Raw genomic sequence first — 25,766 nt, forward strand, 5'->3', positions numbered from 1 at the left:
GATCTAGTTCCCTGACCAGGGATCAAACTTGGGCCCCCTGCATTGGGAGTGCAGAGTCTAAGCTAATGGATCATCAGGGAAGTCCCTGTATTACAGAACTTAGATGGTCCGCACTTAAAACGTAAGACGAATACTTGAAGCAGTTATCGCACTGTCTTGAGTAGAATTGAGCTTTGATCCCTGTCTTCTGCACACCACGGATGAGACCAGGTGCCTCCAAGTTTTCTTCCAGATTGATTAAAAATAAAAAGCATCTTTGAGTTTCATGGCCTTTGTTGTTCAGGAAAAGAGAAGCATGTTTTCTGTCCACATGCATGAGCTTGGGGAAAGTACATCCTTTTCTCTCTCGGGTGCTCCTGCCACTTGAAAACTGGAATAACTGAGTGTTTTCACTGTGTAAGAGTAGAAACGAGCCCCACTCTGTAAGGATGGCCACTGCCTCTCTCTGACTGGGTCTCCCGTGTGTGATGTGGATGACAAAAATGTTCTGCTCTTCCCACATAGAGTATTATCCGGTCGTCACCATCCCAGCAGGCGCCCGCAGCATCGAGGTCCGGGAGCTGCAGATGTCCTCCAGTTACCTCGCGGTCCGAAGCCTCAGTCACAAGTATTACCTCACGGGGAGCTGGAGCGTCGACTGGCCGGGGGAGTTCGCCTTTGCGGGGACCGTGTTTGAGTACCAGCGCGCCTTCAACCGCCCCGAATGCCTGTCTGCCCCTGGCCCCATCAATGAGACGCTGGTCTTTGAAGTAAGCCCCTTCTCTTTATTCGGCTCTCACTGCCTCTTGCTGCGTGTCTAGTGATGACCCCCATTTAAGCTAGCTTAAAGAACCACTAGTTCACACTAGTTTCCTAATAGGCTAAAGCTCCAAGGGCAAAGACAGCCTCTTCATTTGGGGGAAGAGGGATCCAGTGGGTCCCCGGAGAATGTGCTGACTTTCACATTTAGATGCCAGCCTTCCACTAGTCCACTTGGCTGTTCAGTTTGCTGAGGAATATCCCGGGGATCATTTTTTACATGATTCCAGTTTGTCTGCGTCTGCTGTTTGGATAGTCTGTTGTAGCTCTACATTACATAGATCCACCCACCTCGGAGGCAGAGCGATGTAGTGGAAAGAACACTTGCTTGATGGCAAGACAGTTTTAGAGAAAGCCAACTCACTTTTTTGGCTGTCGCTTTCTTCAGAGGTGAGAAGAAAAAAAAAAAAAAAGGATAACGATGAGGAGAGTAAAAGCAGCCACTATATCTGCAAATGACTCTGTAACAGAATTGTCATGGAGACTTTGTCTTTGGTCCTTGTCACATCTCGGGGTTGGCTTCCTCCAGTTTATAAAACGGGGCCAGTCGTGTGCTTTCAGAGGCATGTGGTATGTCTGAGGTTGTGTAGAAGTCCCCATGGCCACCGCGTACCGAGGACTTAGGTAACCAAGCACTCCCATTAGTCACATTCAGCTTCAGTCTCTCACTTGCAAAACTGGGACAGAAACCCTGCCTCACTGACTTGCCAGAAAAATAAGCAATGAAGTGTGATGAAGAAATGTTAAAAGATTTGCCTAACTCACGTAGCTAGGAAAAAAGCAGAGTTGAATTGGAGTCCAAATCTTTTCCGTCTACAAGTATGATATCTGCTCTCAGGCTAGTCATACTGCTCTGCTCTTTTCAAATCAAAGTAACAAGTCTAATTCAACTATTATTATTATTTAAGGTACTAATCAAACATTTACTAAGGAACATGAATTAAAAAAGAGTTTAAAAGTATGACTACATGTAACTTTTTGTGCCCCCCCCTTTAAGGACCTATTTTATTTTTATTGCTTTTGCTATGTGATGTGTTTTTAATTTCTTTATTTTATATTGGAGTATAGTTGATTATCAATGTGTTAATTTGAGGTGTACAGCAAAGTGATTCAGTTATACATATATATGTATCTATTGTTTTTTTTACTCTGTTCCCATTTAGGTTATTACAGAGTATTAAGTAGAGTTCCCTGTGCTATACTTTTCTTTACCAGCTGAGCCACAAGGGAAGCCCAAGAACACTGGAGTGGGTAGCCTATCCCTTCTCCAGGGGATCATCCTGACCCAGGAATCGAACCGGGGTCTCCTGCAGTGCAGGCAGATTCTTTACCAGCTGAGCCATCAGGGAAGCCCCTGTGCTATACAGTAGGGCCTTATTGGTTATCTATGAATATTTTAAATATAGCAGTATGTGCCTGTTAATCCCAAACTCCCAATCATACAGATCAACCTTCCCCATCACCTTCCCCCCTGATGACTGGAAGTTCATTCTCTAAATCTGTAAATCTGTTCCTGTTATGTAAATAAGTTCATTCACATCATTTTTTAAAGGTTCCACATATAAGTGATATCATATAATATTTGCCTTTCTCAGTCTGACCTACCTCACTTATATGATCATCTCTTGGTCAATCCCTGTTGCTGTTGCTGCAAATGGCATTGTTTCACTCTTTTTTTATGACTAATATTCCATTGTTTATAGGTACCACTCCTCTGTCCATGGACATTTAGATTGTTTCGTGCCTTGGCTATTGTAAATAGTGCTGCAGAGAAGGTTGGGGCATGTGTGTCTTTTTGAAGTAATGGTTTTCTCCAGATAAATGCCCAGGAGTGGGACTGCTGCATCCTATGGTAGCTCTGTTTTTAGTGTTTTACGTGAACCCCGTACTGTTCTCCATAGTGGCTGTGCAAATTTACATTCCCACCAACAGTGGAGGGGCATTCTCATTTCTCCACACTCTCTCCAGCATTTATTTTTTGTAGACTTTTTGGTGATGGTCTTTCTGACTGGTGTAATGTGATACCTCATTGTACTTTTGGTTTGCGTTTCTCTGATAATGAAATGTTGAGCATTTTTTCTTGTGCTTTTTGACAATCTGTATGTTTTCTTTGGAGAAATGTCTCTTTAGATCTCTCCATTTTTTGATAGGGTTTGTTTTTTTTTTTTTGGTATTTTTGACATAGAGCTGTCAGGTCTTTTATTTCAGAAGATGAAAATTAGGAACCCCAAATCAAACTGGTTTTATCTTAGGGTAGTTTGGAGCTCAACAATGAATCCAGCCCCTGAAATCAGCCTGTAATTACATATAAGGCATAGGAATTGAACTTTCTGGTTAAAGATTTTGAGACTTGTCTTTTAGTCCTAATTTTTTAGATGGATGTGTGTGTTTTCTTTTCTATCAAGCATCTGGGCAGCAAACGTCTTTTCTTTAGAAAAGGTATGTTTTCTTTAGAGATATATTTAGCTTGCAAGGAATCAGTTTTAGAGCAACATGGCTTCCTAAGTTTTACCATGAGGCCTTTGATCCATCTCTAAGCAAATGTACACAAACCAAGTTCTGTGGCTAGAAAATTGCTGAATCAGAAGGTGGGTACCTCTCACAGCTTGTGCTACCAGCGACCGGAACCAAGTCCAAATGATTCCTCATGAGAAACACGTGTTTTCCTGCTTAATGACAAGCAACCACTTTTTGTTGTTGTTTCTCGGTCCAATTTTCTTCATAATTACAAAGCCCTTCCGGTAGGTTTTCACAGTTCTGTCTGTAATTTAAGGTTTGCTCTTAAACATACATTATCTTCAGGAAAACCACAACAAAGAAGGAGACAAGAAGTGATGGAAAGTGCAAAGTAGAATCACAGAGTTCCTTCTGACTTTCATCTTTAGAATCTGAATGTCCCCTGTCATTGTCTGTGTTGATCAAATTAAACAGATAATGGACACATTGTCACTGAACACTATGCCAGCCTCAAGCTGAGAACTTTTATTTGTGCTTTGCTTAATTTAAGCATCCCTCCTTATCTCATTTATCTATATTATTTAATGTGGATTAAAACTAAATCTTTGGCCTGCTCACCGGATCCAAACATTTTCCTAATGATTAGTGGCTATTTTTGAGAAATGAAAGAATGATCTTCATTGGTGATGGAGTTCTACAAAATCAGTCAGGTACATCATCTATTTCCTTGCAAATACATGGAATTCCCTGGTCATCCAGTGGTTAGAATTCCATGTTCTCACTGCTGAGAGCCCAGGTTCAATCCCTGGTTGGGGAACTAAGATCCTACAAGCCTCGGGGCATGGCTGAAAAACAAACCAACAAAAACACCTGGATTGTCCTTACAAATACAGACAGATCCTTGGGTGCAGGGGGAAATCAAAATGTAAGGGAAAAAATTGGATAGATCTAATACAATTATAAAAACATAAAGCCTTCCCCAGGTTCAACTGGGTATGTATGGTTTTCTAAAATTTCATTACTATATAAATGTGATAAAACTATAATAACATCTCTATTAATACAAAATTATAGTTTCACCACAATGCAGTAGGGTCACATTTGCTTAGCTATTGTTTTTACAATAGCTTTATGTACACATTCTGCTTATAGATTCAGTGAAAGATTCAGTTGATGTCCTAAGAATGTGACTTGTCTGAAAATAATCCACAGGGAAACTTACATGATTAATTGGTCATGCCTTGCTTGTATTTTTAAAGAAGGTATGGTTTCATTCAAAACTAGCAACTATTTTTTAAAAATCCAACTCAGTAACCTAGTATTATGTCTATTTTATCTTTTAAAAGAATTTGGGCTAATGACTTAAATATTTAAACTGTACATTATTGCTCTCAGAAGAATATGATCAAATTTCAAGTCAGTTTTTATCACATGCTCATGCCTCTCCAAAATTGATAGAACACAGTGATTCTAAAAACTGAAAAATCACAATAAGCGATAAATTATATTTTCCAAAACTAGACTGTAAATCAGTATCCAAGTCATCCATCCACAGCCATCTTCTTTAAAGAAAGGAAGTTAAAGTTCATATGCCTTTCCATGCAACTACAAATTGAATCAAAATGAATACTTCTGGAGCCCAAAATATGTTCACTCCAATATGAAATGTTGAATGTATTTTACAATCCCATGGGATGCTGAAATTTAAGTGTCAGAACCTAACAAAATGGAAAATGCTGTTCTACCCACAGAAAGTACAAGTCTGTGAAAGAAAGCGCTTTCTCTCTTGGCCTCTTTAAATGACTGCATGTCCACTAAGCTCTTATTGTAGAGTAATATTCAGCAAAAGGGTGTGTTTGCCAAAAAACAAGAAGATGACGGTGTAAGGATAAGGTCCCTCTTTATATCTCATTCATTTATGTTAATCAGATTCTCCCAATATCTTAGCTAACTCCTATCTTCAACTAACTTGACATGTATTGATTTAGGTTGCTACCTTCAAAGCAATATTCCTCTGTTTATTTCCTCTCAATGTTTGACTTTAAAAAAAAATAAACTAAACTTTCGGCTGAGTGCACATTTCACTGCCCAGCCCTATATAGATATTGGAGATACACAAATGGTTAAGACATAAATCATGTCTAGTCAAAGCTATGGTTTTCCCAGTAGTCATGTATGAATGTGAGGGTTGGACTATAAAGAAAGCTGAGTGCCGAAGAATTGATGCTTTTGAGCTGTGGTGTTGGAGAAGACTCTTGAGAGTCCCTTGGACTGCAAGGAGATCCAACCAGTCCATCCTAAAGGAAATCAGTCCTGGGTATTCATTGAAGCTGAAACTCCAATACTTTGACCACCTGATGTGAAGAAAAGACTCATTTGAAAAGACCCTGATGCTGGGAAAGATTGAAGGTGGGAGAATGGAATGACAGAATGAGATGGTTGGATGGCATCACCGACTCAATGCACATGAGTTTGAGTAAATTCCGGGAGTTGGTGATGGACAGGGAGGCCTGGTGTGCTATAGTCCATGGGGTCGCAAAGAGTCGGCACTACTGAGCGACTGAACTGAACTGAACGTGTCACCAAATCATAGTAGCAGGTCTTTAAGGAATGTAGAGAGTGAGTTTTGGTATGTGGATCCCATTCTTTTTGGAAGCAACATGGGTTTGAACAGGAATCAGCTCTATAAACTGTTGGTGATACAGGTCACTCTGATACTACTTTGTCACTCTGCATGAGTCACTTAAACTGTCATATGTTTATGATAATTTGGGAAATGATTTCTGCAGGCTAAACTAATATCCTTTGCTCTGTCCTGTAACAGTGTCCTGAAGTGCTTCTAAGCACCTGAGACCCACTGTTGCTGAGAGACCTTTGTAGCTTCCACAGTCAGCATAGTATCTAGAACATCATAGGTGCGCAAAAAAAAAGCGAATGAATGACATCTGATGATAAAATTCATTCATTCATTTAAAGAGTAGAATCTTCTTTCCAAGTTGAAAAGTCATCCATGGAGACAACAAATAAATCAAGTGACAGGTGATTTTCTCTGACCCAAGTCAAGAATGACAGGGCCAGCCTCTCCTCCCTATTTCTGTCCCAAACCACCATCATAATCTGAAATTCTCTGACATGCTTCTGCAGTACAAATTTTAAAAACCACTGGATTTCCTCATTTTTTAGGACTAGTCTTAGAACTGTACCGAAGAAAGTTAAGTATGGTGAAAGGCATTTTAAGTATTGAAATTTGATCTCCTCAGTTGCATTTGAGGAATCAATCTGCTTTCTAAAAGGCTTGCCTTTCCCAAAGTGAATAATTTACACATAAGAACTTGCTGACCAGTTAGCTCACAGTTGACTCGCCTTGATCTGGGGGAACAGCAACTTGCCCTTTCAGGGTGGGGGATTAACCAGATCTTTTCACTTATTTCTGTGGTTTCCTGGTGCACAGCAGGAGTGATGTAGTCCTGGGAAAGACTGACTGCTGTCAGTGAACCCCAAGAAATAAGTGCATGGCCTGACATCAAATAGAAGTGTCCTATGCTTCTGGTTATCTTTATATGTCAGAACTTTATGGAATGTCTTCATAGGGAAGCTCAATTTAAATGGAAAAGAGACTTTCACTTTTATCATTGAGTCACATGCCTGCCTCATTTTCAGATGGTCTCTTAGAAAGAACCTTCATTCTCCTTGGAACCCAGATCCCACAGGGTCCACCATTTGTAACAGGTGGACGTCAGTTTAGACTGTGCTGGGCTCCTTGATTTCCTCAGTGGCCAAGAGGAAATTCCTAAGGGAAATTAAGGATTTATATGATTGCCTGAGATCTTAAATTTTTTAGGCATTATTTAAGTCCATCAATCAAATTTTTATTTCAAAGTACAAATATACATGTATTACATGTAAAGGACTTGGAGAAACGGAGTTCATTTTCATTATCCTGTATCCTATTTCTGCCTCAGCCAGGGGAAAACAACTCATACACATGCACACCCCAGCTCAGAAAGAAATCAATATTGATTTGGCAACTGCACAGTATCTGAGATCACTACAGACACAGTTATTATAAACTAGATAATTTCCACGTCTTCCTGTATGTCAGCTTATCCCCCACAGCAAGAGTCTGGCATAGAGTCTAAGGAATTTCTTATTGAACTAGTGCACTCATTAGTCATCTCAAAGATTGAAAAGTCAGCTTATATTTCAGTAGTTTTCAGTATATTATACTGAGCGACTTCACTTTCGCTTTTCACTTTCGTGCATTGGAGAAGGAACTGGCAACCCACTCCAGTGTTCTTGCCTGGAGAATCCCAGGGATGGGGGAGCCTGGTGGGCTTCCATCTATGGGATCGCACAGAGTCGGACACGACTGAAGCGACTTAGCAGCAGTATATTATATATGGAGCTACCATATTTATTTGATTGGGTTTGAGAACAAAATAAAAACTGAATCTTTGTTACTTGTACACCCCACATAGCTAAATTCTCTGTGTGTGTGTCTTGTATAAGGAATTAAATTTTGAAGTGCTTCAGTTCAATTCAGTCGCTCAGTCATGTCCCACTCTTTGTGACCCCATGGACTGCAGCATGCCAGACTTCCCTGTCCTTCACCAACTCCTGGAGTTTACCCAAACTCATGTCCATTGAGTCGGTGATACCATCCAATCAACTCATCCTCTGTTGTCCCCTTCTTCTCCCACCCTCAATATTTCCCAGCATCAGGGTCTTTACAAATGAGTCAGCTCTTCGCATCAGGTGGCCCAAGTATTGGAGTTTCAACTTCAGCACCAGTCCTTCCAATGAATATTCAGGACTGATCTCCTTTAGGATGGACTGGTTGGATCTCCTTGCAATCCCAGGGACCCTCAAGAGTTTTTGTCAACACCACAGTTCAAAAGCATCAATTCTTCATTGCTCAGCTTTCTTTATACTCCAACTCTCACATCCATACATGACTACTGGGAAAACCATAGCTTTGTTGGACCTTTATTGGCAAAGTAATGTTTCTGCTTTTTAATATGCTCTCTAAGCTGGTTTTAGAAAAGGCAGAGGAACCAGAGATCAACTTGCCAATATCCGCTGGATCATCAAAAAAGCAAGAGAGTTCCAGAAAAACATCTATTTCTGCTTTATTGACTATGCCAAAGCCTTTGACTGTGTGGATCACAATAAACTGTGGAAAATTCTTCAAGAGATGGGAATACCAGACCATCTGACCTGTCTCTTGAGGCACCTGTATGCAGGTCAGGAAGCAACAGTTAGAACTGGACATGGAACAACAGACTGGTTCCAAATAGGAAAAGGAGTATGTCAAGGCTGTGTATTGTCACCCTGCTTATTTAACTTATATGCAGAGTACATCATGAGAAATGCTGGGCTGGAAGAAACACAAGCTGGAATCAAGATTGCCAGGAGAAATATCAATAACCTCAGATATGCAGATGACATCACCCTTATGGCAGAAAGTGAAGAAGAACTAAAGAGCCTCTTGATGAAGGTGAAAGAGGAGAGTGAAAAAGTTGGCTTAAAGCTCAATGTTCAGAAAACTAAGATCATGGCATCTGGTCCCATCACTTCATGGCAAATAGATGGGGAAACAGTGGAAACAGTGTCAGACTTTATTTTTCGGGGCCCCAAAATCACTGCTGATGGTGATTGCAGCCTTGAAATTAAAAGACGCTTACTCCTTGGAAGGAAGGTTATGGCCAACCTAGATAGCATATTTAAAAGCAGAGACATTACTTTGCCAACAAAAGTCCATCTAGTCAAGGCTATGGCTTTTCCAGTGGTCATGTATGGATGTGAGTTGGACAGTGAAGAAAGCTGAGTGCCGCAGACTTGATGCTTTTGAACTGTGGTGTTGGAGAAGACTCTTGAGAATCCCTTGGACTGCAAGGAGATCCAATCAATCCATCCTAAAAGAGATCAATCCTGGGTGTTCATTGAAAGGACTGATGTTGAAGCTGAAACTGCAATACTTTGGCCACCTGATGCGAAGAGTTGACTCATTGGAAAAGACCCTGATGCTTGGTAGGATTGGGGGCAGAAGGAGAAGGGGACTACAGAGGATGAGATGGTTGGATGGCATCACCAACTCGATGGACGTGGGTTTGGGTAGACTCCGGGAGTTGGTGATGGACAGAGAGGCCTGGCGTGCTGCAATTCATGGGGTCACAAAGAGTCGGACACGACTGAGCGACTGAACTGAACTGAGGTTGGTCATAGCTTTTCTTCCAAGGAGCAAGCATCTTTTAATTTCATGGCTGCAGTCACCATCTACAGCGATTTTGGAGCCCCCCAAAATAAAGTCTATCACTGTTTCCACTGTTTCCCCATCTATTTCCCATGAAGTGATGGGACCAGATGCCATGATCTTCGTTTTCTAAATGTTGAGTTTTAAGCCTACTTTTTCACTCTCTTCTTTGACTTTCATCAAGAGGCTCTTTAGTTCTTCTTCACTTTCTGCCATAAGGGTGGTGTCATCTATATATCTGACGTTATTGATATTTCTCCCGGCTATCTTGATTCCAGCTTGTGCTTCATCCAGCCCAGCATTTCTCATGATGTACTCTGCATATAAGTTAAATAAGCAGGGTGACATTATACAGCCTTTACGTACTCCTTTTCCTATTTGGAACCAGTCTGTTGTTTCATGTCTAGTTCTAACTGTGGCTTCCTGACCTGCATACAGATTTCTCAGGAGGCAGGTAAGGTGGTCTGGTATTCCCATCTCTTGAAGAATTTTCCACAGTTTGTTGTGATCCACACAGTCTCTTGCTTTTTCCATGATCCAACAGATGTTGGCAATTTGATCTCTGGTTCCTCTGCCTTTTCTAAAACCAGCTTGAATATCTGGAAGTTCACAGTTCACGTACTGTTGAAGCTTAGCTTGGAGAATTTTGAGCATTACTTTGCTAACCTGTGAGATGAGTGCAATTGTGCGGTAGTTCGAGCATTCTTTGGCACTGCCTTTCTTTGGGATTGGAATGAAAACTGGCCTTTTCCAGTCCTGTGGCCACTGCTGAGTTTTCCAAATTTGCTGGCATAGTGAGTGCAGCACTTTCACAGCATCATCTTTTAGGATTTGAAATAGCTCACCTGGAATTCCATCACCTCCACTAGCTTTGTTCATAGTGATGCTTTCTAAGGCCCACTTGACTTCACATTCCAGGATGTCTGGCTCTAGGTGAGTGATCACACCATCATGGTTATCTGGGTCATGAAGATCTTTTTTGCATAGTTTTTCTGTGTCTTCTTGCCACCTCTTCTTAATATCTTCTGCTTCTGTTAGGTCCATACCACTTCTGACATGGTAGAAATGTGAAAACCGAAGTTCAGAGTTGAAATTTACACCTCCCTTTGTTGAAAAATAATCATTTAATCTGAAGTGTGTGTGTATGTGTATACATATATATGTGAAAAGTGAAAGTGTTAGTCACTCAGTCATGTCTGATTCTTTGCAACCCCTCAGACTGTAGCCCACCAGGGTCCTCTGTCCATGGAATTCTCCAGGCAAGAATACTGGAGTGGGTTGCCATTCCCTTCTCCAAGGGATCTTCCTGACCCAGGGATTGAACCCAGATCTCCTGCATCACAGGCAGATTCTTTACCATCTGAGCCACTAGGGAAGCCCATGTATACATATGTACACAAATTTTATATATATATATGTATGTGTATATATATGTATGTATGTGTATATATATATGTATATATATGTGTGTGTGTGTGTGTGTGTGTGTGTGTATATATATATATATATATGTGCTGGGCGTTTGGAGTATGGCTGAAAACGTAATGTTTTTTCCACTTCGCGATTGAGATATAGGTAACATAAAGTCAGTAATTTTGTCCTTTGTTTAAGTACAGTGCAAAAGGCCCATTTAGTACATAATTTTAAAGGGCCTTGGCAATGAGAATTAAAAATAAAAATTCTCTTTTAGAGAAGGTGTCTACTTAGAGATGATGACATTCTGTAGAGTCACTGAAGATCAGCTGTTCTGTTAGCTGTTGCGTGCTGGCTCTCTCTGCCGCAACCCTGCCCCTGCCTCCCCTCTGCCCCCTCCCTTTCCTGCGGCTCCCTTTCCTTCTTCCTCTCCATTATTCTGTTTCTCTGCCTCTGTTTCTCTCTGTCCCTCTCTCACACACAGTCACACACAAGCACACACAACAACGAATGGAGAAGATGACACAACAACGAATGAGTCATCTCCATCAAACTGTTGTGAAGTTGGAGGGTAGGTGAGGGAATTCATCATGAGTGTTTCATTATAAAGTAACTTCATCCCTGTCTGATAAACAGTGATCCAGGCTGACATGATAACACCGGTTGCTAGTCTAAGACTGAAATATGATCATCTGTGTTTTTACAGCATTCCTTTTTTTTTTTAGAAAAAAAAGTCTTACAAATAAAAGCTCTCCTTCACGTTAAGGGTTTTTTATTCCCTTCTCTGTTTAGAGGCCAGAAGGGAGTGTTTAACTCTTTGAAAGCCCATTCCCAATTAATCATGTACCAAGGGAGAGTGCCGCTGACCACTACAGCAGCGTTTGTAACCACAGCAATTGAGAAATAGGTTAACCACAGGCCAGTTTCAAGGCAGAAAAAGACATCTCAAGAAAATTACTATCATAAACAACTTCCTCCACTTTTTGGCCAAAAGCGATGATGAGTGTGTTGGGGGGGCCCAGGTGGATGGGCACATTGACCACCGAGTTGACGGTGTGGGAGCGTCCCGGACAGGGACGTCCCTTCTCATCCGGCCCCTTCCTCGTGACCCTACTGTCTGCACCCCTTCCCCCATGGTGCAGGGGCTGAGATGAGCAAAAATGTGCCTCAGGATAGAATCAGTGTCGGGGAGAGAGATTAGCCAAGGAGCAGGGACGGAGCACAGCTCACAGAAGAGGCCGAGAAGCAGCAGAGGGCTAATTGAGAACAGATGACGGGAACCCCGGGCTCCGGAGGACGAGGCAGACGTGCTCCCGTAATGCCGCATCACTTCTCCCGAGGTTGCCATTCGCTGTTTGAAGTGTGGGCCTCCAGTTAATTCACAGCAAATACTTCTGTGACAGGTCGGAGCGCGCTCTTTCTCTCCCCTAAACTCCTAGGAATGTGGATGAGTTGAATTAGAATTGTAGCCGAGGTTCAATGTGTCAGCACACACCTTTGAAGGTGCCTCATAGATGGACTTCCAAGGCCCCGGTCGGGATCTTCGTGGTGCTGTGTCCTGTCAAATCCGACTCACTCGCACCTAATCCCAGAGATGATACCTGGTCGTGTTCTTCAGGCTTTGAAGCAAACAAGAAGCCAGGGACAACTGGCTGATTTTTCACATCATGAGGCTTCCCAGAAAATCACAGGATCATACAGAATCATGAACTCGCACCGCAAAAATGATTCCTTCTCTGACTTAGTCAACATGTAACGTACTGCGAAATCCATCCTTTATCGGAAGGGGTCAATCTGTAAAGTGGGTTGAATTTCAGCCGTTAAAACAGTATTTAAAACAAACATTTCTGTAAATGAAGGGGGAAATGGATTGAGGAGATTAAAAATCATAAATCCTTAAATCAGCTATTAGCATGTTCAAGAAAGGACATTTTCAGATTGGAACCCAATAGCACAATGTAAATGGTAAAGCATGTTATTGGATCCCAGTGACAATATCTTTTCAGTGTTCCTCCAGTCTTGAGAATTTTAAATTAGAGTCCTAGACATGACATTTCAGAGCTGGAGGTGCAGTGTCCTGAGAGTTAAGAGGTCAAGTTTGCAAGTCGTGCAGTGTCAGAAACTTGAGTTCCCTGTGTTGCTACTTACTAGCTGCGTTCATTTGCAGGACTAGGGTATTAATAACACTGTGCCTTCCTCATGGTGTTATTATTAACTGTAAAAGAGATAATGCTGTACAATGCTTTGCCTGGCATAAACACCATAAGTATGGCTATTATTATTTTTTAAAGCTATCAGGTACATTATTACATTATTGAAGATGAGAAATAAGCTTCCAAGCCTGCACTATTTAGCTTTTTATTTAAAAAGCTTGTCTTTAGAACCTAACCATAACTCTTTAGTTTCCGTGGGAGGGTTTGTTGTTCAGTCACTAAGTCATGTCCAACTCTTTGCAACCCTATGGACTGTAGCACACCAGGAGTTTCACTGTCCCTGGAGTTTGCTCCCGTTCGTGTCCATTGAATCGGTGAGGCCATCCAACCATCTCATCCTCTGTCGGCCCCTTATCCTTCTACCTTCAATATTTCCCAGCATCAGGGTCTTTTCCATTGAGTCAGCTCTTTCCATCAGGTCGCCAAAGTAACGGAGCTTCAGCTTCAGCATCAGTCCTTCCAATGAATATTCAGTGTTGATTTCCTTTAGAATTGACTGGTTTGATCTCCTTGCTGTCCAAGGGACTCTCAAGAGTCTTCTCCAGCACCATGGTTTGAAAGCATCAGTGCTTTAGTTCTCAGCCTTCTTTATGGTCCAGCTGTCACATCCATACATGACTGCTGGAAAAACCATAGCTTTGACTAGACGGACCTTTGTTGGCAAAGTAATGTCTCTTAATATGCTGTCTAGGTTGGTCACAGCTTTTCTTCCAAGGAGCAGGCATCTTTTAATTTCATAGAAGAATTAGGACAACTTCTTTAAAAGAAAAACATAGGCCTTCAATAATGAAACAAAGATGAAGCTGGTTGAAGGCATTTTATAGTTTGCAGATTAAAAAATAAAAGTGGGAGTGAAAGCAAGCTATTTACCCAGGATTACTCAGTGCATCCTTTATTTTAACCCATGTGCACCCCAAGCAGAACTCACATGCCCTCCTTCAGAGGGGAACTGGTCGAGTCCAGCCCCATCTATGGTTTTCCAGCTTAAGCTGTAAATTTTATCACTCCGCACCCTGTGGTCAGAGCTGCTGAGTGCTGTGTCTGAAGTCAGGTGGTTCATGTGTTCAAGGTAGATATTAAACAGTTCTACTGTGGACCTGGAAGCATTTAAGGAGGTTGCTTGCCAGCTGTAAATTAAGAGACTCAATGCCAGTTGGCTGGAAAGTTCTCTGGCCTGTGTCCAGTTAAGTAGACTGAATCGCCGGTGATCTTTCCGAATGTGTGCACTTCACAGCCGGGCCATACGGTTCTCTGGGCCACGCGGGGCTCATTGTGATGTTGTGCTGTGATGCAGCCGGTGCAGGGAGGGGCAGTGTTAGGGAGTGGCATCTGCAGGACCTGGGGGAGCTCCGTGTTCTCCACTAGTGCTGAAAAAAGTTACTGACGGCGCTTGACAGGATTGCTGAAAATACTTTAAAATAGATGTCAGTGACGGGGATGAGCATTTCCAGATGATGTGTTGTTTCAGAGGCGCTTAGAATCTTGGCTGTGTGGTTATCGCATGTCGTCCCGAGGTCTTCTTGCCTCCGAGCTTCGGGTGGGACAGGCTGTCTGCGGTCAAGGTGATAGCTGTAGTCACTCGGGTGTAGACAGACCTGCCAAATTCATTCTCCATCTGAGAAGAGTGGTCAAAGTCGGCGTTAGACCATGGGGCCATTTAGAATTTGGAACCTTTTTAATTGTGTCTTAAACTGATGCAGGTGAGAAAACCTCAGCCTTAAGGTTGGCTTCATAGATGTGGACCCCGCAGAGTCACTGGGGACTCTGGGCTCAGAAGTGCCCTGTGATTGGTTTAATGTTCTGTTGTCACCAACTTGAAATCCTTAATCACTTTTTTAAACAAGGGGCCTTTCATTTCCATTTTGCCCTGGGCACACACCCCCCGCCCCCGAGACACACACACACACACACACATTATATAGCCATTCCTAAGGGTGGAATTGACTTTTTAAAAACAAAGTCTAGCCTCTTTTTAGAACAGGGTGAAGGACAGACTCACAGAGATTGTTTCAGCCAGACAGACAGTCCGTTTCTAAAGGATTGGCTAGTACAGGCATCAGACAGTAAAAGATAAGATGACCGCTGTGTATTTCATTCTTGGTTACTTTGTTCCTTACACAGGATAAAGAAAAGGGCAGAGACAGCTTTAATTATCATTGAGAAGCAGATAATGTGATTGGCAAATACGCATCTTTTATGTATTTGATCTTGGCATTTATTTGTTTAAATAATTACTTGCCTTAAGAAGCCTTTATGAGTTGATGTTAAAATAAATTCTACAGTCAACTTTCTGCTGGTTTATACAATATTGTCTTTTAGCCTACGTGATTACACACACAACTCTTCTGTGACCTTCCAGATTGTTGTTGTTTAGTCGCTCAGTCGTGTCTGACTTTTTGTGCCCCTGTGGACTGTAGCCCACCAGGCTCTTCTGTCCATGTTTCCTTCTCTAGGGGACGATCTTCCTGAATGAGCGATCAAATCCGAGTCTCCTGCTTGGCAGGCAGATTCTTTACCACTACGCCTGGGAAGCCCGACCTTCCCGATACACAGACATTATAATGATGCTGTGAGCCACTGGATTCGGGTTTTTTTTTAATATTTGTTTAGTCAGTTGGCTTCCTCAGGTCTTGGTTGTGGCACACGGGATCTTCGTGCAGCACACGGACTCTAGTTGTGAGGTGTGGCCCTTAGTAGTTGTGGCGTGAGGACTTAGTTGCTCCAAGGCATGTGGGATTTCAGTTCCCCAACCAGGAATCAAACCTGTGTTCCTTGTATTGCAAGGCAGATTTTTAACCACTGAACCACCAGGGAAGTCCCTGATTTTTTTTTTTTTTTAAGTTGAGAGTCATATTTATTTGTGCATTCAATGAATGCATTAATATGTCCAACCAACAAAATATAAACTGTATGTCCTATAGGCCATTGGCTGTAAAACTGTAATAGTGATACATTTGTTATTTTTCATTTTCTTTGCATTTCTATTAGGGACCCCTTTCCCCTATGGGAGTGGAAACCAGGATCCAGTTTGAATGCAGGGGGAATGAGTGGTCCTAGAAAGTGGAGATAAGTGAGCAGATTTCTTTATCTAGAGCACCTGGACTTGGATTGTCTGTCTTCCATGCGTGTGTGACGCACCTCCACTGTATTGCAATGTGACCCTGCCTCGTGCACCTTGCTTGCTGTGACGCGCAGTTTACCTGTATCACTGCCACGTGTGCACTGGTGATATGCTGCATTGTTTTCTCCCACTAAATCTCAGCATTACTATTTCACAAAGAAACTAGCAACCACAGGAGTTACATTTGACAACCTAAATGGGAAAAAATTTGAAAAAGAATAGGTACATGTATATGTATAACTGAACCACTTTTCTGTATATCTGAAACTAACACAACATTATTCATCACCTATATTCCAAGATAAAAAGTTGAAAAAACAAAACCGTAGGTTTTACATTTGAGATAACTCTTTCACTGGAGGAGAAATTGAGTTGAAATACCAATGAGCATCAGTATTACCTTCTAATGTAAAACTCCTCCCAAAATTCTCACTTAATTGTGAATAAAGGTCTGAAGTGTCTGTGTATATACATCACATGAAGACATTACAGAAACACTGCAAAAATCTCATTTATTCAAAATATATGAAATGTTATAATTGAACACATGATTCCAAGAACAGTTTGTATGACTTAGCTGTGAAAATTTAAAAAAGCAAAGACTAGAACTAAGACTCCTAAGACCTTGATTTTGATAAGGTTTTCATTGGTGACTAATAAGAATTTGGCATTTGTCAATTTTAATGGTACTACCTGCTGTGTTTTGTTTGGTTTCTGCTTTGGATGGGGGTGAGGGAAACAAAGACCCATCTATTAACAGTTTGGTTTTTTCTGGGAGGCACCAAGATTTTGTTTTGTTGGCTGACAAAGGATGACTACACCATGGAATCTTCAGAGTAAGCCATGATACTTCTGGAGACATTTAAGCTGATAGTAAAGTGGAAGCCGTTTTGTAGCAGCAGCCCAAGGAGTGGTCTGGCACAGTGGAGGTCCTTGAACCGCCGCCACCCACCCAGCTTTAATTGAGGTGGGATCCCAGCAGACAGAGATAGAGCCAGGGGTTCCTATTTTTAACTGGAAATCTGCTTTGCTTCGGGGGCATGAATGCCCAGCTCTGGTGGTAACAGATTTTCCGCAAGACTCATGGGATAGGAGAGAGACAGCTATTTTTACCCATGCTTTGAGTTTGAAGGAAAAAAAGAGACATAGTTAGGAAAAGAGCGGATCAGCAAAGGAGGCCAATAATGTGTTTGCCCACACCAAAAAGAAAGTGATCTCCAGACACAGAGAACAAATTTATGGTTGCCAAAGGGGAAAGGGGGGAGGGAAAAGTTGGGAGTTTGGGATTAATAGATACACACTACTATGTATAAAATAGATAAACAACAAGGACCTACTTATGGCACAGGAAACTGTGTTCAGTATCTTATAATAACCTATAATGGAAAAGAATCTGAAAAAGAATATATATATATATATATATATATATATATATATATAGAGAGAGAGAGAGAGAGAGAGAGTTATACATATATATGTGTGTTTGTCTGTTGTGTGTGTATGGCTAAATCATTTTCCTGTACATCTGAAACTAATACAACATTGTAGCTCAACTGTACTTCAATGAAAAATAAATACAAAACAAGGTGATAACTTGCAGTCTTCAGGCACATTTTGTTGGAGTGTCTAAGTTCTATTTTAAGCTCATTTACCAGTCACCTGTGTGATCTTGCACAACTTCTTCTCAGGTTTTTGTTTTTTTTTTCAGTGACAAATTAGCTGCATTCTAGAGTTGTTAGAGGACTCTTTTGAGATAATGCAGCGCAAAAGTCCGACAGAGTGTCTGACATCCTCAAAGTACCTGTAAATGATGGCTCTTTTAGTAGCCACACCTGTTAGGGTCAGATTTATCCCAGGTCCTTGCCCCTCTGAGGTCAAATCCATTCCCGTACCAGCCCTTACTTCTGATCATGTTTCTTTTTGTCTTCTCTGCTCATCCTAGTACAGTTAACAGACATATACTCTTTGGAAGTCCTGTTGGAAATCTGCCTGGATTCTGGAGTTAATGATAGGTGATTCTAAGTGGGGTGTTTATTCAAGGTTTTATGTGTGCTTTTTATACCTAATACCTGCTGGCATCCTGGAGATGGGTTATAAGTTGTGGGCCAGAATAAATCATAAAAACTTACATATGTAGATTGAGCTTCAACCCCTGGTGGCTCAGATGATAAAGAATCTACCTGCAATGCAGGAAACCTGGGTTTGACCCCTGGGCTGGGAAGATACCCTGGAGAAAGGGTTGGTTACCTACTCTAGTATTCTTGCCTGGAAAACCCCATGGACAAAGGAGTCTGGTGGGCTTGCAGTGCATGGGGTCGCAAAGAGTCAGATGTGACTGAACGAATAACACTTTCATTATTTGTGGGACACCAGTGTGTGTTAGAACAATGCTAGGCTTTCAAGTTTAATGTGAAGGTTAAAACTTCATAGTATGACCTCCCTTCAACATAATGTAAAGATCTATTTTCTTGCTTTCTTAATTGGGTTTACCCAGAATTGAGGGTCATGGGCTTATAGCAAAGGTATTGTTCCCCTACTAGCTTTCCACATCACAGCTTTGACTATCTGGAGCTACACATTTTAAAGTGTCATGGGCAGACTTCCAATCAACGTAAAACGTACTTGGGAACAATGACATGAACCAGCCCCAAGATCAAAATGTCATTCAGTTCAGTCGCTCAGTTGTGTCCAACTCTGTGACCCCATGGACTGCAGCACGCCAGGCCTCCCTGTCCATCACCAACTCCCAGAGCTTACTCAAACTCATGTCCATCGAGTCGGTGATGCCATCCAACCATCTCATCCTCTGTTGTCCCCTTCTCTTCCCACTTTCAATCTTTCCCAGCATCAGGGTCTTTTCCAATGAGTCAGTTCTTTGCATTAGGTGGCCAAAGTATTGGAGTTTTAGCTTCAGCATCAGTTCTTCCAATGAACATTCAGGACTGATTTCCTTTAGGATGGACTGGTTGGATCTCCTTACAGTCCAAGAGGCTCTCAAGAGTCTTCTCCAACACCACAGTTCAAAACCATCAATTATTTGGCATTCAGCTTTCTTTATGGTCCAACTCTCACATCCATACATGACTACTGGAAAAACCATTGCTTTGACTAGATGGACCTTTGTTGGCAAAGGAATGTCTCTGCTTTTTAATATGCTGTCTAGATTGATCATAGCTTTTCTTCTAAGGAGCAAGCATCTTTTAATTTCATGGCTGCAGTCACCACCTGCAGTGATTTTGGAGCCCAAGAAAATAAAGTCTGTCACTGTGTCCATTGTTTCCCCATCTATTTGCCATGAAGTGATGGGACCAGATGTCATGATCTTGGTTTTCTGAACGTTGAGTTTTAAGCCAACTTTTTCACTCTCCTCTTTCACTTTCATCAAGAGGCTCTTTAGTTCTTCTTCGCTTTCTGCCATAAGGGTGGTGTCATCTGCATATCTGAGGTTATTGATATTTCTCCCAGCAATCTTGATTCCAAAATGTCATAGAAATATCTTTAAAATGTTCAGTGAGGTTTCTGGAATTCCAGGGTCTGACCTGCATCTTGATCTCTGATTTGTATCTTATACTGTCCAGATTCTCATGCAAGGCAAAAACCCAGGAATAGCTTGGAAGTATGCACTTCCCAAGGTCACGAATGGAACTCTGCCAGCCTCAAAAAGACACAGCCATGCCTGGAGCACAGTGCAGACAGATTGCTCCGTCTCCTGTGGGGGAGGTAGGTTTCCCAATTCTGTCTTCCATGTCTCCTCTTAAAACAGGTTCTCCAACTCCAGACCTCTTTCAATTGTCTGGTTGAAATAAGCAACAAAAGAACTATCTTTATGAGAACTGTCACTATTGAGAGGAAAAGAAAGCAAATATTGTTTGTACTCTTTGGGGATTTTCCTATGAATTAATAGAAAGGAACCAACTCAAGCAAATCTCAAGTCAACTACAACCAGGACTCGAAAGTGATGCATCCAAAACTTCCAGGGGGGAACAATATAAAACATGTGTCCCTTTATTATAAGTATGAGGATTGACAGGTTGATACATCAGCCGACAGCTTTCTTTCTTTCTGTCCTGGCTTTTCTGTTGTTGTCAACTTTCCAGGGGGAGTTGGAGAAGGTAGGTGCTAGACAGTGACAACACACACCAGGCAGGCTTAAGGCAGCGAGCTAACACATGGAGGCGTGCAGTCTATCCCCCCAGGGGTGATGGCAACAAAATCTCTGCAGGCAAGTGGATTCAATCTGAGAAGTAACCCTTGGAAGGAAGGAAGAGTCACAGCCATCCTTTCAGTGAGTAGAAGGGAGGCACTTTATTTAGACCTAAGAATATCACATATTTGTTGGTAAGTCAGTCTTTGTCACACTTGCCCCTTTGGAAAGAAGGCTGAAAGTCCATAAATAAGTCCATGACAGGAAACCAAAGCAGGAAGGTTGGTCTCACTTCCTCGTGCTCAGAGTGCCTGGGGACAGCAGGGCTTCCTACTGTGCTCTTTCCACTGGGCAAAACGAGGCATCTTGGGACCAGAGATGGAGCAGAAATAGAGAAAACAAAGAAATTCTTACGTCTCTGAGGCCTGTTCTTTGGCTGCCCATGCTAGCTAACAAAATAGGAGGAATACTTCTTTTTTAAAAAAATAGAGTAATTTAAATATATTTAATATATTATTTATAAATATTATACATTTTGTATGCATATTATATAAATAGTATATTTAAATGATTAATACTTTAATTATTAATAAATAGGAATATGTTTTTATTAATACACATCTTAAAAGCAGTATGCTATAAAGAAGAAAATAATCTCCCATAATCCTTTAATCACCAGTAGCCAACATTAATACTTTGGTCTATATCATTGTCTTCTTTTTCCCAAGCAAACATAAAAAATGCATGTATTCTACATACTCGGACACATGCCACACATATCATTTGATCTTTTTTTTTAAGGAACAGAAACCACGCTATAGCCATATCTTTATGCTCTTTTTCATGTAGTGTTTGAGTGTAATCAGTTGTTCATACGTTGAATGGTCTGTAAGATCATTTTCAGTAATTTTTTGGCATCCAGGGAATGCAGACTTTCTTGGAAAGGAGAGAGAGTCCATTTTCTACTTACAGGGAATAAATGCAACCAAAGGGATGAGGTTGGACAAGTGCATTGTGGGATTCTCCCTTGCCTTGAATTAGCAACCCCTTCATGTGACTCACAGACCATGGTGTGTCTGAGGCATAAGAGGAGTCCAAATGAATACATCTCCAGAAGCAAACTCTTAAATGTAGAGAGTCCCGATGTTTTGATCAGTTCCTCCTGAACATAATGGAGAAGGAAATGGCAACCCACTCCAGTGCTCTTGCCTGGAAAATCCCATGGACAGAGGAGCCTGGTAGGTTACAGTCCATGGGGTCGCAAAGAGCTGGACACGACCGAGCGACTTCACTTTCCTTTTCCTTTTCCTGAACATAAACCCACTTCAACCTAATCATTCTAGCAGGAGTGACTTTTCACTGTTGCTCAGATTCCATTTTAAGGAAAAGTCCATGTGAATAAAAACAATTAAAAGAGGATGCAGGCTTCATATATGGGGAGCTGTCAAATACAGTTACTCACAGAAAACTGTACACCTCTGATGAGAGGTCCTAAAATGAACATTGAAAGCCAGGCAGTATGGTGGACAGACAGAAAACAAAAAACAGAGTCATGATGAACAGGTATGAATACATAGTCAGTGAATGCAAGTTTCCATTTATATATGCACCACACTCTTATGGAAGTAGAAGTTGCTTCATGAAAACGCAGAATCTTAGAGTTTCCACACATAATTCACCCGTGATTGTTCTTTGAAGAAGATTTTTCATTAGATACATGCAATGTAAATTAAAGCTTTTGAGACATTTCCCTTTACAGCTGCCCTGTTTTCAAAAAGTCGTTTTTATCACTGTATGGTTCTAGAATCCATGGTGGTCTTGAAAACTAAGAAGCTGTGTGTTAAAAATATTAAACTATATAAGCAGTTAGCTCAGGGGAGGTGGAGATAGGAGTGGGATTTACATGTGTTGTAGATGTTTTCAAATACAGTGTTTTCACACAATATTTGGATTCTGTCTTCAGTAAAATATCAGAACCCTGGTACCCAGGAAGTTAAACTTGGAAACTAAATGGCATTGGTTATCTGTAGTTTTCACTTGGTAACTTTTGATGTCTTATTAGGTTACATAAGTGTCAAGGCCGTTTGCTTACGAGATCAAAACACTCAAGTCAATTCCTCATTCTGCAATGCAAGAGCCAGGCCAGCAACTGAACCCAAAGTGTGCAATGCCTTCTCCTGCCCTGCCTAGTAAGTCATCTGGGAATGTCTGTCTGCTTGCACTTGTACTTGTGTGCTTTATTGTTGATATGAGATGATTGAAGCCACTGTCAATGTCTCTGATCAAAAGTGATTCAAAGGTAGAAAGAATAACCCTCACTCCCTAAAAAGTCAATAGAAGAAAGAGACGATAGTTGGCATTCAAATATGTAACTTGAAAAACACAAGTTTACTTTAGACACTCAGACCCTGGCTATGCCAATGTAATCCTGGGGTAAAAAAAAAAAAAACGCATAAAGGCATCTTTTTTTAACCTTTAGAGACCCCTCTTCTCTGAACTAAGTCAAACAGATATTTAAATAACACAGAAACCTATATTAGCTAAATTTCCCTGTGGTTGTGTACTCAACTTTTATAGAGTCGTCCAAGAATTTAAAAATCATATTACTGTGCAACCCTGAAACCTCACATGCAAATTACACAGTAGCAAGACACAAAGTCAAAAGAAAGGGCTGGAGACCAAGCGGTAACCCCGTTTTTGATGAGCAAACTCTGTGGGGGGCTCAGGGGGTTTGTGATGGGATTGATTTTAGCCACGCTACTGTTTGAACACTAATTTTAAGTAATGTTCCCAAGCCAAATGGAGTCTCTTCTGGTTTGATTTATCTTCTGCCAAATATATTTATATAGAGTTGACAGAGTTTCTTCTAAAGTGCTGCACTCACTGATCTTTCTGATCATCTTAATAAGCAGTGTTTGCTTTGTGGTGATGCAATTGTATCGTGCAATCTATTTTTCCTTGTAAAGAGTGTATGTCATAATCATTTGGGGCTTCAGCCGCCCACTGATCCCCTATGCCCAGCTTCCAACTCGGGTTTTCTCTTAGAATTTGGAACCAGCTGTATCCTGAACACAAAAAGGAGAAAGAAATTTGAGGGGCTTCTGTGGATTTATCTCTTTTGCCAAGAAATGTCTGGCTCTAAACACATCCAGTGGCTCTAATAACCAGAATTATCGATCCTTGTGGAATAATCTGTCCTTTAGATGGGTTTGTGTATGTTTACGTACATGTAGGGGTTGTCAAAACACTTGAATGGCAATCTACTGTCTTCTTATTTAACACCTCCTTTCCACCATTGTTGACCAACCCCATGGACTGTACAGTCCATGGAATTCTCCAGGCCAGAATACTGGAGTGGGTAGCCTTTGCCTTCTCCAGGGGATCTTCCCAACCCAGGGATTGAACCCAGGTCTCCCACATTGCAGGCGGATTCTTTACCAGCTGAGCCATCAGGGGAAGCCCAAGTAAAGACAGGGACCCCGTTCGTATGTACATCCATGAAGAGGGAGAGAGCGTTTGTCATGCTTAACTCCTAGGACTTTCCTGATGACCCTATGTATTAATAGAAACAATATTCTGTGCAGTGACAAAGTTCTCTGGCTATTTGAAAGCAGAGCTTCCCCTGCAATGACTACAGAGCTGGAGTGGTGAAATGGACAGGATCTTTCACTGTTTCCCTTTTTGCCACCTCTTACTTATCACAGTATTTCCTGTTGAGTAATGGGCTCTTTTAGGGACTGTTCTTCAGCAGGGATATACCAGATGTCAGACCTTAGACCGTTAGAATTGAAAGGAAAGAGGTGTTCACCTAATCTAAGCCCATTATTTTCCCTGTAACAACCATGTGATATGCCCTGAGAGCATGCCAGGTTCTCAGTTCAGGACTGGAAGACGGAGCAGAGTAATTAGTAGTTGCTGCCATCAGTGAATCCACCACCTAATGGAAGAGGTGGATGTGTAAACAAATAACTGAGATGCCATGAGATATGTGCTGTAAGAACGACACACATGAAAGAAGCAGTCAGGGGACTGCCCTGTGTCCAGTAGTTAGGACTCCATGCTTCCACGGCAGGAGGCATCCCAGTTTGATCCCTGGTTGGGGAAACTAAGATCCTGGAATGGAGAGTGAGCCTGGGGCCCGCGTGTGGAGAACCAAGCGTGTCACAAAAAAAGTGTGTTATGTTCTTTCTAGTACTTTTCCAAATTCATCATATTTGCCACATAAGGAAAGAAACTTGAATTTGGCAGACAAAAATGCCACCCGTATAGGCAAATGTTAAAACCAATAATCTCATGATAATAGATATCTTTTCTTTGCCTCTTACTGGAAGATAAAATGTTGTACAAATATAAGGAATCATTTGCTATCACCTTTCTTTCACTAAATTAGATAACGTGGATTATGCAATGTTTTAGAATACTTGTAATCCTAGAACTTGTGTGGAAAGTTCTCTGGACCAACTGAAAGGTGTTTAACCTCACAACTCGGGCGTGGGGTTGGGGGAGCTAGAACAAAAATTGCAGGAATAGGCAAATGCAGTAATGCAGAGGCATAACAAAAACATATTTGGTCTTCGTGATGTTTTATGTCTTCAGATAATACTTAGAACATTTGTGAACAGTTTTTGGACTCTGCTGCTTTGAAATGTGTCACCATCTTATCTGGTGGATCTTTTTAATGCTAGGCCTTCATATCAGACAATTTCAGTTGATCACAGGTGGGTGCTGAAAAGGATTCACAGTTTCAGATGATCACTCTTCAGTGTACAACAAGTCTCAGATACAACAGCTGTGAAAAAAGTGAGCTCGAAATCTTGAAATAAGGAACTTGAGGTTATACCTCCAAGCCAACTGTAGAGTTTAAGGCTAACCAGGAAAAGAGGTTGGGGGAACCACCTACTTAGAAATCTTCTTCGTGAGACCCTCTCTCAATATGTCTCTCCTTTGCATGTGTGAGCGCACACGTGCGCACACACCGCCTCTCCCTTCTTCATTGATCTTGTGTCGATAGTCTCATTATTATACTTTGTGTTAACTTCTATCATAGAAATGATCAGAAAGTATTGCCTTTATGTGTTCACGCAGCCACCGCTTCCAAAGGCGACTTCCTGGGAAGAGCCTTGCTTCATTAATTTTTTCCAACCCTAATGCCTGGGAGAGTCTCTGGTATAGGGTTTAAGATCCCAGTAAATTAGATTGAATCACTCAGAGTTCCAAACAGCACACATTTCTTTGCCTGTAGATGGCAGGAATGTATTTTTCCCCAGAACTATGGGGTAATAGACTGTGATTCCCTGCCAACAGACCATGTTCTTATAGGCTTGCAAATCTATAGATGAAGAATCGGTTATTGGTTGTTGGTTCTGC

At 41.5% G+C, this 25,766-nt stretch overlaps 1 protein-coding gene across 4 annotated transcripts in view; it reads left to right on the plus strand.

The window, feature by feature from the left end:
- The window catches only part of ADAMTS18 (ADAM metallopeptidase with thrombospondin type 1 motif 18), a 151,172-nt gene that overhangs the window by 109,382 nt on the left and 16,024 nt on the right, over nucleotides 1–25,766 (plus strand). For all 4 annotated transcript variants that reach the window (XM_081505760.1, XM_081505763.1, XM_081505764.1 and 1 more), the window contains 3 exons: nucleotides 505–749; nucleotides 19,834–19,975; nucleotides 22,462–22,588. In XM_081505760.1, the coding sequence (XP_081361886.1) occupies nucleotides 505–749; nucleotides 19,834–19,975; nucleotides 22,462–22,588 (514 nt within the window). The remainder of the gene's footprint in view (nucleotides 1–504; nucleotides 750–19,833; nucleotides 19,976–22,461; nucleotides 22,589–25,766) is intronic.

This window comes from Giraffa tippelskirchi, chromosome 7 (genome assembly GCF_054371585.1).
Source record: "Giraffa tippelskirchi isolate mGirTip1 chromosome 7, T2T-mGirTip1v1.2.pri, whole genome shotgun sequence".
NCBI lineage: Eukaryota > Metazoa > Chordata > Mammalia > Artiodactyla > Giraffidae > Giraffa > Giraffa tippelskirchi.